General features: G+C 35.3%; 1 protein-coding gene across 1 annotated transcript in view; it reads left to right on the top strand.

Moving 5' to 3' along the window:
- UBR1 (ubiquitin protein ligase E3 component n-recognin 1) overlaps positions 1–12,549 on the top strand; it is a 141,803-nt gene that overhangs the window by 57,169 nt on the left and 72,085 nt on the right. Inside the window, exons 17-22 of the mRNA XM_081112661.1 lie at positions 1,699–1,760; positions 2,042–2,152; positions 2,940–3,005; positions 3,261–3,362; positions 8,397–8,460; positions 10,511–10,635. Coding sequence (XP_080968787.1) covers positions 1,699–1,760; positions 2,042–2,152; positions 2,940–3,005; positions 3,261–3,362; positions 8,397–8,460; positions 10,511–10,635 — 530 coding nt within the window. The remainder of the gene's footprint in view (positions 1–1,698; positions 1,761–2,041; positions 2,153–2,939; positions 3,006–3,260; positions 3,363–8,396; positions 8,461–10,510; positions 10,636–12,549) is intronic.

The raw sequence follows: 12,549 nt of genomic DNA on the forward strand, positions 1-12,549 counted from the left end.
CTCAAAGTTCATCTATGTGGTAGCATGTATCAGAATTTTCTTCCTTTCTGAAGCTGAATAATATTCTATAATATGTATGTGTCACATTTTGTTTATCTATTCATCAATGGATGCTTCATGTTGTTTCCACCTTTTGGCTATTGTGAATACTGTTGGTATGAACATGAGTGTACAAATATCTCTTTGAGTCCTGTTTTCAATTTTTTGGGATATATACCTATAAGTAGAATTGTTGGATTTTAAGGTAATTCTCCTCTTTAATTTTTTTGAAGAATTGCCATACTGTTTTTCATGGCAGCTACATCATTTTATATTCCTACTAGAAGCCCGATGCACGAAATTCATGCACTTGGGGGGGGGGGGGGTGGTCCCTCAGCCTGGCCTGCGCTCTCTTGCAGTCCGGGAGCCCTCGGGGAGCCTGGCTCAGGGCTTCTGGCTAAGCAGCGCTCCCCCTGTTGGGAGTACACTGACCATCAGGGGACAGCTTCTGCATTGAGTGTCTGCCCCCTGGTGGTCAGTGCACGTCATAGTGATGGTCGTTCCGCCATTCAGCCAATTTGCATGTGACCCTTTTATTATATAGGATGAGCAATGCACAAGGATTCCAGCTTCTCCACATCCTCATCAACACTTATTTTCTTTTTGTTTTTTTTTTTAATAGCCATCCTAGTGATTGTGAAATATCTCATGTGGCTTTGATTTGCATTTCTCTAGTGATTTGTGATACTGGGTATCTTTTTCTATGCTTATTGGCCATGTGTATATCTTTGGAGAAATGTCTATTCAAGTCATTTTTAAAAAGTATGTTTTTATTGACTTCAGAGAGAGGAAGGAAGAGGGAGAGAGAGAGACAGAAACAACAATGATATGAGAGAATCATTGATCGGCTGCCTCCTGCACACCCCCTATAGGGATCGAGCCCACAAACCAGGCATGTGCCCCAACCTGGAGTCCAACCGTGACCACCTGGTTCATGGGTCGATGCTCAACCACTGAACCACACTAGCCAGGCATTAATCAGATCTTTTGTTTTTGGGTTGTTGGAGTTCTTATATATATTCTGTATGTTAACTGCTTATTAGATGCATGATTTGTAAATATTTTCTCCCATTCTATGGGTTGCCTTTTCTCTATGTTGATAGTGTCCTTTGATGCACAAAAGGTTTTAATTTTGATATAGTCTATAATTTATTTTTCTTTTGGTTACCTGTGCTTTTGGTGTCATAGTTAAGAAATTATTGCCGAATCCAATGTCTTGGAGCCTTTTATCTATGTTTTCTTCTAAGAGTTTTATAATTTTAACTCCTGAGTTTAGGTCGTTGACCCACTTTTAGTTATTTTTGGTATGTTGTGTAATGGACATGTCATTTTATGTCACTTCTATTTTTATAAGAAAAGACAGATCTAAGTTGTTTCTTTCGATGCTTGGTTAAGTGAAAAATAAGCATGTCTTTATAAACAACATATTATTTTTATATAATGTATAAGCATACCTTGCACAGTGTAGGAACTTAAATATATTAGTAATACTTTCAGAATTAGAAATCAAAAGTTTATATTTTGAGGTGTCATTTTTAAACTCAATAAATGGTATTTTTAAATTTCACAAATTTCCAAATTTGATGAGTTGATTGAGAATCAAACTTAATTGGATTTATTACTTTTTAAATTTTTCTCCTTTTATTTTTTAACCATTAGGTCTTCATGTGCGTTTAAGCAGGCTGGGCGGTGTTCCAAGACTGCATGAATTTGTGCCTTTTGTAAGTGCCTATATGGAGTGTTGACTGGCTTATATCCTATTTTAAATATCTTTTGGTGGATGAGTGGGAAGAAATATTTTGAAACCCACATGAATAATTCCCATTTAGTAATTTTAAATCTATATGTAGTACATTGAAATCTGAATCATAGGGATTTAGTCATCTAATTCAAGGCCTTTTATTTTACTGATAAGAATACTGAAGAATATATATATTGCCATAACTGTGAGACACATCCAAGCCTTCTGAGAAATAATGAAATTGACCTCACTCTGTTTCAGGAGGATTTTCAAGTAGAGGCACTAGTAGAATTTCCTTTGCGTTGTCTGGTATTAGTTGCCCAGGTTGTTGCTGAGATGTGGCGAAGAAATGGGCTCTCTCTCATTAGCCAGGTACGGTAAGGCCAATTATTCACATTTATGAATGTGTTCATTTTCTAATTAAAAAAAACATATCAGTTTACCTTGTGTCCCTGGATTTTGCTGAGTATTTGCTTTCTGTTTTCTTATATAGTCAGAAATGAAAGTTCTAGTGACCATGTAGACATTTCTACTTTTATCCTATTGAGTGGCTAGATTAGGTGATAGCCAGTAGTACCACCAGAAACCTGCCCATTAACATAGGTCTTTTCTAAAGATTACCTTGCTTGGGGACCAGTAGCCTTCCTACAACCTGTCTTAATTAAGGCCACCTTATAATTTTTCCTTCTGTTTTAGAGCAAATAAAGAGAAGTGCAATTCCTAAAAGTTGGGGAAATAGAAATTATAAATATACCACAGTTGGGAGAAAAATGGTGTTATGATTGATTGTATTGATTTACTTGTATTGAAGTGGGTATTTTAAATTTAAGAAAAATAAAATTTTTAACTATACATGTCAAGAGTACTAACTAATATAAAGCATTTTTAAACTCTGAAATATTTTCATACCACATTTTCTTGCCTTATCCACACAGTCCCTTAAAATGTTTTGTAGATTTACAATTTAGTGTTTTGCCACTAAGGAGTTCTTGGAGTTCCTAGTTTAGAGAAAGTTTTAAGAATAGTCTTTGTTTAAGCAATAAAAAGGAAGAAAAAAAAAAAGTATACACTTAAAAAAAAAAAAAGAATAGTTTTTGTTGAGAATTCTGTTTGAGATCAAATAATTCTTGTAGCTTCTATTCTACCTTTTATTTTATAGGTGTTTTATTACCAGGATGTTAAGTGCAGAGAAGAAATGTATGATAAAGATATCATCATGCTTCAGGTACCTATTTGAATTACTTCTGGTATTTATGTCTTAACCTTCGTTCTTAGATTCATAGTAATAAGAGAAGATGTTGTAATTATTTTTTAAGTTACTTAAATTTTTCTCACTGTTAAAATATGACATCATAGAAGTAAAAGGGACTACTACATTTTCTTCTACAGACTTATTTTATAATTTTTCTGACAGTACTATTGGAAGCAAAATGTTTCTGATTTAATACACACAAACTCTGATGCTCTGTGTCTTTCACAGATTGGTGCATCTTTAATGGATCCCAACAAGTTCTTATTACTGATACTTCAGAGGTATGAACTTGCTGATGCTTTTAAAAAGACCATATCTACAAATGACCAGGTAAGCAACAGAAACTGAGATGTGAAATAATTCCAAATAAAATGTTATTTTTAACTATTTTAATCATATTTAGTATTGGTATTTTTTATCTGTATCTGCAAAAATCACACATACAGGTAACATGCATATATATATATATATCTACAGATACATACACATACTCTTACATATATATTCACATATACTCTTTTTACTCTGCAAAAATTAGAACATATAGATTTTTTTAAATGAAGAAAAAGATCACATGAAACACTACATCCTAGAATTGATCACTTTTTAAAAAAAATATATTTTATTGATTTTTTACAGAGAGGAAGGGAGAGGGATAGAGAGTTTGAGAGAGAAACATCGATCAGCTGCCTCCTGCACACCCCCTACTTGGGATGTGCCCGCAACCAAGGTACATGCCCTTGACTGGACTCGAATCCAGGACCCTTCAGTCCGCAGGCCGACGCTCTATACCAGCCGTGGGCAAACTACGGCCCACGGGCCGGATCTGGCTTGTTTGAAATGAATAAAACTAAAAAAAGACTGTACCCTTTTATGTAATGATGTTTACTTTGAATTTATATTAGTTCACACAAACACTCCATCCATGCTTTTGTTCCGGCCCTCCGGTCCAGTTTAAGAACCCATTGTGGCCCTCGAGTCAAAAAGTTTGCCCACCCCTGCTCTATACACTGAGCCAAACTGGTCAGGGCAAATTGATCACTTTTAAAGTTTTGGTGTCTTGTTTGTTTAAAACAAAAATTGGATCATTTTGTATGTGCTATTTTATAATTTGCTTTCTGTACTTAATAAAATATTGCAATGGGCCTTTTCTTTTTACTAAATAAATATACAACTATATCATTTTTTTACATTATCATTTTTAATGGTGGTATATGAATGCATTATACTTTAGTCCAGTGATTTTCAACCGGTGTGCTGCAAGAATTTTTAAAACATGTTATACCTGACCTGACTATTTTGTCAGGGACACTGACTTCTTTTTCCTTACATTGTCAAATAAAAAAATGACAACAGCCAACACAACAATAGCCATCTGGTGTAAATGTTCTGTCTTGAACCATAAACATATAGGTCATATAATAGAGTTGCATATTATTGGTCATGTCACATAATAAGGTTGCATGTGATTGGTTAATTCTTGGTACCAGAAATCCTTATATACAACTATAGGTACCTGATTTTTTTTAAATTCATTTTGGAGTAAAAAAATAGATAATTACTATTATTTATTATTATTTTTAAATCCTACAAAATTATACCTAATTTTTTGTCAGAGAGGCAAAAAATATATATTTTTATTGTACCGCAGAATATTAGTAATTCTTTTATGTGTGCTATGAGATGAAAAAGGTTCAAAATTGCTATTTTAGTTCCTTATTGCTGAAGAGGTTTTTTTTTAGGTTTTTAGTCTTATAACATCTCTGTACCTCAAGGTTTAAACACTTGCCTAACTATTATTATTATTACTAGAGGCCCGGTGCACGAATTCGTGCACAGGTGGGGTCCCTCAGCCTGGCTAGCGATCGTTACTGATCAGGGCTGATTAGGGTTGGGGGTGAGGGAGACAGCCGGCCGAGGGAGAAACAGTGCGAGGTTGGCTAGCCATGGGAGGTTGGCCATAGGAGCGCACTGACAACCAGAGGGCAGCTCCTGCGTTGAGTGTCTGCCCCCTAGTGGTCAGTGCGTGCCATAGTGACCAGTTGACCAGTTGTTCAGGTGTTTGATTGCTTAGGCTTTTATATATATAGATATAAATTATTTTTTTTAATTCTCACCCGAGGATATTTTTCCATTGGTTTTTAGAGAGAGTGGAAGAGAGAGGGACAGACAGAGAGAAACATCAATGTGAGAGAAACACATTGATTGGTTGCCTCCTGCATGTACCCTGACCAGAGCCTAGGCTGGGGAGAAGCCTCCAACCAAGGTACATGCACTTGACCGGAATCGAACCTGGGACCCTTTGGTCCACAGGCTGATGTTCTATCCACTGAGTCAAACCAGCTAGGGCTTAAGATAAATTATTTGAAGTAGATTTGCTGGACAAAACAATGTGCTTTTTATTTTTTTAAAATTTTTTATTGCGCTGGCCAGTTTGCTTAGTGGGTAGAGCATCGGCCTGTGGACTGAAGTGTCCCATGTTCGATTCCAGTCAAGGGCATATGCCTGGGTTGCAGGCTAAATCCCCAATGTGAGGCGTGCAGGAGGCATCCAATCAAAGGTTCTCTATCATCATGGATGTTTCTTTTCTATCTCTATGTCTCTTCCTCTCTGAAATCAATAAAAATATATTTAAAAATTTTTCTTTATTAATTTTAGAAAGAGAGGAAGGAAGAGAGAGTAAGTGAAAGACAGACAGATGTCCGTTTGTTATTCCACTTATTTATGCATTCATTAGTTGATTTTTTCCCCCCTAAATATCTTTTTATTGATTTCAGAGAGGAAGGGACAGGGAGAGAGATAGAAACATCAATATTGAGAGAGAATCATTGATTGGCCCTCCTCCTCCACACCCCTTACTGGGGATCAAGTCTGCAACCTGGGCATATGCCCTGACCAGGAATCCAACCACCATCTCCTGGTTCATAGGTCGACACTCAACCACTGAGCCACACTGGCTGGGCCATTGGTTGATTTTTATACGTGCCCTGACTGTAGGTCAAACCCATACCTTGGCATATTGGGACGATGCTGTAACTAGCTGAGCTATCTGGTCAGGGCTAGTGGATGCTTTTTCTTAAGATTCCTCATGTATATTGTCAAATTGCTTTCAGAAAAGTTACTTTGATTTAAGATTTCTCTAGCAGTACATCTGTAGTAGCATTTAAAAAATTTTTTTGGCCTTTCTAAATTGTGTTTATTGAAGCATATATTTAGATGATCTGAATTACCTTTTAACACCACACTGCACATTATTTCGCACCCACCAGAAACAAGCTGTCAAACAACCTCAAAATGTGAGCTACCTTTGAAAATGAAAAGCAATAACAATAATGGAAAAAAAAAAAAGAAAACCTGTGTGTGGCGAATAAATATGAATTTCAAAAATGATACCACAGTCAAACTGCAGCAGGAAGGCCGGGGAAAGTTGGGGGGCAGGAGGGAGGGGTATAAGAGATCAACCGAAGGACTTGTATGCATGCATATATGCATAACCAATGGACATGGGACGCTGGGGGATGGGGGAGGCCAGGGGATAGTCAGGGGTGGGGAAAAAAAAAAAAGACACATGTAATACCCTTTGTAATACTTTAAGCAATTAAAAAAATAAAATAAAATAAAATAAAAATACAAAAAAAAATGATACCACAAAATAGCATACTTAAATTACATATAAATTAAGCTAAACTTGGTGAAATAGTAATTGGTTCCTTTTTATTTTAACAATAACTGCAATTTTTTGTGAGCCCAGAGGCCAAGTTGAGTGAAAGTAGGTACTTAAACAGAAAATAAATTTCCACAATTTTTGTTGATGAAATTAAAAATATCCTATATAATAAAAGGCTAAATGCAAATCGACCTAACAGCGGAACAACCAGTCACTATGATGCGCACTGACCACCAGGGGGCAGACACTCAATGCAGGAGCTGCCCCCTGGTGGTCAGTGCGCTCCCACAGTGGGAGCACCATTCAGCCTGAAGCCAGGCTCATGGCTGGCGAGCACAGTGGTAGTGGTGGCAGTGCTAAGGATGTCTGACTGCCAGCAGGGAGCAGGCCTAAGCTGTCAGTTGGACATCCCCCTAGGACTCCCAGACTGTAAGAAGGCACAGGCCAGGCTGAGGGACTCCCCTCCTCTGAGTACATGAATTTCATGCACTGGGCCGCTAGTAATAATAATAATTGAGTTTTGTAGTATAAGTCTACTAAGGAAGAGAATGGATTTTGTTGTTATATTATGTTACTTAATTGAGGCTCAACACTCGTGTTCCATACAGTTGATTGCTCATGTTCTTTTGTAAAAAATCATTCCTAGCTGTTTGGGCCATATAAAAATAGGCTTTGGGGTGGATTTTGCCCACTGGCTATAGATTGCTCATCACTGGGTTAGATGATTGGGAGAAGACCAGCAAATCACTCTCCACAAAAGAGCAAGTAATAGATAACCAGTCATATCCCTTGGTTACCACTTTGCATATGTTGTTACTGGATCCTTTTCCTGGAGAAGCTGGCACTGGTATTTTTAATTTTGTTGATCTTATAGATGAAAGGTGGTGTTTCATTTTCATTTGTAATTTTTAATTATCAGTGAGGTGACTATGTTTTCATAATTATTGGCTTTTCTCCCCTTTTGTAGTGAATTATCTGTTCCTATCCTTTGCCCTTTTTCTGTTTTTGTAAGTTCCTTATTTAATAAGGATATTAATTATTTATTTATTGTATTTGCTACATTTTTCAGTTTATAATTTGTCTCATGGAGTTTTCTCACATCTTCATTGTTTTAATATTTGATAACAACTTATAAAGTAGCTCTTGACTACTTTGAATTTATAAATCACATTATTTTATTCTTTCAGATTAGAACTCACTTGCAAAGGGCCATGTATTAGATATAAAATACAAAGCTAATTTTTATACTTAGTGAAAATAAATGTTTTATACTTAGTGAAAATAAATAAATAATTTTCAATAGTGCTTAATGAGAACTGTGTTATGGAAAGGTACTCTCACCATAATTGTTAAGTATCTATTTGAAGCTACTGCCTCACCAACCCAGGTAAGAAGGAAGCCTGTAGTAGAGGAAAAGTTAAAGATTAGAACTAGTTTGTTGACTTAAGTTTATGAAGGGAATAAGTAACACAATAATAGTATTTAGCAGTTATTATCTATTTCTTGTTACGTGCCAGATATTATGAACCTTTTTGAATTTGATGTCAAAAAGAGAATTATTCACCTCATAATTTTCTGTTGCTGTGGTTGAAAGAAAATACTGGACTTAGAGGGACCCTGAGTCTGATGCAGAAATATATGTTTTGTGGAGGGTTTTGGTTCTTATACAACTAATTTATTGTTTTTTGATTCTATAGGATTTGATTAAACAATATAATACATTAATAGAAGAAATGCTTCAAATCCTCATCTATATTGTGGGTAAGATTAAAACATGTTTTGAAATAGCATATGGGTTGGGTTACTTTTTAAAGAGAACATTAATAAGAGCTATAATTTACCACTTTACTCATCTCCCAAATATAGCTTAGAATGTATAGTAATGTGATTAATATGTTTAGAAACCCACCTTTTAGAAAAACACAGCTATTACATCTTTCTAATATCTAATTTGTAATTGTTTGGACTTTTTTATAGAGATCTGGGATATTTATCATAGAAATGTAGGTGAAAAATAACTGTTGAATGCCGAAAATTTTCTATAGATATGAAATTTCATTGTAACGTAGGTCTAAGTAAAATATATTTTTATTATGTCATTCTATTAAATTACTTGGTGCAAATATTGGCCACACTTACTTTTGTATGTTTTGTTTTATAGACTCTGTTGATTTTACCAGCTAAGGAAAAGTCCTTAACTTCTCACTCTGGCTCTTGTTTCTTACTTTAGTGCAGCAGACTCTGTTTTGTCTTAATAGTTCCTGGTGATTCTAGCCAGTAGCTAAATCTGAAAACATGCATTCATATTATTGGTTTGTTAGAGCTAGTTGCTAGACTAGCTGCTTTATCTCAGCAGGAAGTGTAGTAAGCCTTTTCTGCTAAGTGATATGTAAATCTTTCAGGTACTAATAACTCTTCTTGTCCAGAATATTCCATAGGAAACTGATGAAAAAAATGGACAAATTAAAATGTGTAAAAGATTTTTAAAGTTAATGATATACTTTATTAGGTTATAAAAACTTGAGGGGAATTTTTGTATTCTTGGAATGCTTTAAAAAATTCTAATACTATACTATATTTTTGCTGTTTTATATTTTTACTAATTTATTATTGCTTCTATTTTGCTTTTATTATTTTTAGTCAAATCTATTGGGGTTTTTTCTCCTATGTGATTTGATTTTTAGTTAATACTTGCTATATTCCTAAATTCATTAATTTCAGGAGTTAACATTTTTTAAAAAGCATATAAAATCTCTGATCTTATAATGGAGAAAACATTAAAAGTAGAAAAAGATTCAGATTAGGAATCAAAAGATGTAGTCTTGGCCTTGTTGTCAACTATAAAGAGCATGCCATTTACATTCTTTGAGTCTCAAATTCGTGATTTGTAAAATGAAGGTAATCTGTATGATTTCGATAATTCCTTTTAGCACTAAAATTCTAGGGGATACTGTTTTTGGTGAAAAAAATAAAATTACAAGGTGCTTTACAGATATAAAAAGGATTAAGTCTGTGGGAAATGAATTCATTTAACAAAAAGTCTTTCTCTGGCTAATTTGTAGAATTCATCAATTCTCTTAGACAAAGGGTTACTGTCTTTTTAATAACCTTCTTGTAGGTATCATTGGACTTTTTACACGTTATAGTATTGAAAATCAGTGGTGACATATGGCCAGATATTGTAAGCCTTCTAGAGGCAATGGGAATTAGATGCTATTAACACCAATGAAGTTCTTGTTAATTTAAGTATTTTCTCTCCATTTGGTAGTTTATTGAGATACAAAATGGAAACCTGATCATGTGGGCATTTTAGCAACACCACTCATTCCTGATACATATTACTGTTTTGTCATTTAATTTATAAAGACATTTTTAAGTATTTTGTTTTTCAGTTTTCACTTTGTTCTTTCATAAATAACAAAGACAAAATTGAGGAAAATCTTGAAAGAAAAGCTATTATTCATTGATGGCCACTGCACATTCAATGCCATCTGCCTTGTTTTCTGGATTAGAAACACATGCTAATTTAATAGAAGGGCCTTGTTTATAATGTTTGAGTATGTGTATGTATATGTATGTGTGTGTGCAAAAGAAAGAGAAGGGCTGTGTTCTTTAGATCTCTTCATTTTTCTTCCTCCTTCTTTCAGCATATAGACTTTTGTTCAGTTTTAGGAACATGTCTAATAATTTTCAGTCCCTCTCTCATGGACTTAATTTAATGCAATGTTCTGTCTATAAGTGCGCCTGGTGGGAAGAGATTTAAATAGAAAGCAATTAATTGTTTTACTTTTTTTCTCATTGTTTGTTTTAGGCGAGCGTTATGTACCTGGAGTGGGAAATGTGACCAAAGAAGAGGTCACGATGAGAGAAATTATTCACTTGCTTTGTATTGAACCCATGCCACACAGTGCCATTGCCAAAAATTTACCTGAGAATGTAAGACCAATTTTGTTTTTTACTTCATTCACCTCAAGATGGGATGGATAGTTTATTTCTTTTTCTCTAATTGGAAACTACTTCAAAGTTTTAGGAAAATTTGTTTAGCAAATTCTTCTGATGTAAAACCATCACCATTCATTCTTTTTTTAAAATATTTTTTATTGATTTTTTTATAGAGAGGAAGGGAGAGGGATAGAGAGTTAGAAACATCCATCAGCTGCCTCCTGCACACCTCCCACTGGGGATGTGCCCGCAAGCAAGGTACATGCCCTTGACCGGAATCGAACCTGGGACCCTTCAGTCTGCAGGCCGATGCTCTATCCACTGAGCCAAACCGGTCAGGGCACCATTCATTCTTTTTTTTTTTTTTTTTTTAATATATTTTATTGATTTTTTACAGAGAGGAAGGGAGAGAGATAGAGAGTTAGAAACATCGATGAGAGAGAAACATCGATCAGCTGCCTCCTGCACATCCCCCACTGGGGAAGTGCCTGCAACCCAGGTACATGCCCCTAACCGGAATCGAACCCGGGACCTTTCAGTCCACAGGCCGACGCTCTATCCACTGAGCCAAACCGGTTTCGGCAACCATTCATTCTTTAGTGGTATAAATTTTAAGTCTGGGCTTTGGGACATTAGGAAACATTTTAGAAACATTCTGGCTATTTAGGAGACATTTTAGAGCAAGAAACTCCTTGACCTTTTGTTTACTTTAAATTAAGACTTTTTCAGAGGAAAGGTGGGGGGGTGGGCTACCTAAAATATTGAGATTATTTGGGTGGGTGTTAGTTTGAGTCTTCTGAGAAGCAGATGTCAAGACAAAACATTTAAGATTTTATTAGAAACAATGCCTAGGAGAGAAAATGGTGAGGAAGCTGGTTAAGGCTGGTGGGAAGCCATCAGACTGTGATACAAGTCTGACTCCAGATGGAAGGAAGGGAGGAAGGTTAGATAGATGCATGGTAGATTGCTGGTGCCCTACGCAATGTTTCATTTCTCCCAGGGTGGGCCTGTATTAATAACTGTAGTCCATCTAATTAGAGGTCTGGGATGCATTTTCATGTCTGCCATGGGTGATATTTATGTTTTTGTAAATACTGATATTTAAGTATAGTTTTAAAGATTATGAGTCTCATATTTTTCCCCTTGAGATTTAATTATGAATTAGAACAATGATTCTTAAAAGAGAATTAGAATTATCTGTACTATTAGGGCTTTCCAGAGAAGTAGAATAGAGATAACTTTTGACTATTGGTTACCCTTTTACCCCCAATTTGTATCTTTTTATTTATATCTTTTTCCAGTTTCACTTTTTAAAAAATTAATTTATTTTCCAATTACAGTTGACATATAATATTGTTAGTTTCAGTTTTTCAACATAGTGAGATTAGACACTTATATACCTTACAAAGTGACCACCCTGATAAGTTTAGTTCCTGTTAACTAATTCTTAAACTGTAACCATTTGGCATGTCACTTGTATAATTTTTGGATATCCTTTCACCAATTTTATAATTATGAATGCATTTTAAAATCACCTTACTTACATTTTCCTTAGCATCTTTCTAAGCAATAATATCAGTGAAACAGTAGGCTTGATGTTCTGGATTATTATTTTTTTAATACATATTACAGTAAGTGAATAATTATTCAAAATTTTAAAAATATGTGTGTGCCACTTAAAGTAATTTAACATACTGCTAGTAATATATATATCATCCTATCTAATAAAAGAGAAACATGGTAATTGGCGTACAACTGCTACCCTTCCCATTGGCTAATCAGGGCGATATGCAGATTAACTGCCAGCCAAGATGGCGGCCGGCAGCCAGGCAGCTTGAAACTAACATGAGGCTTGCTTGCTTCAGTGACGGAGGACTGCAACGTTCCCCGCCTGCCTTGCCGGCCTCT

This window comes from Myotis nattereri (assembly GCF_964212035.1).
Source record: "Myotis nattereri genome assembly, chromosome: 1".
Classification (NCBI taxonomy): domain Eukaryota; kingdom Metazoa; phylum Chordata; class Mammalia; order Chiroptera; family Vespertilionidae; genus Myotis; species Myotis nattereri.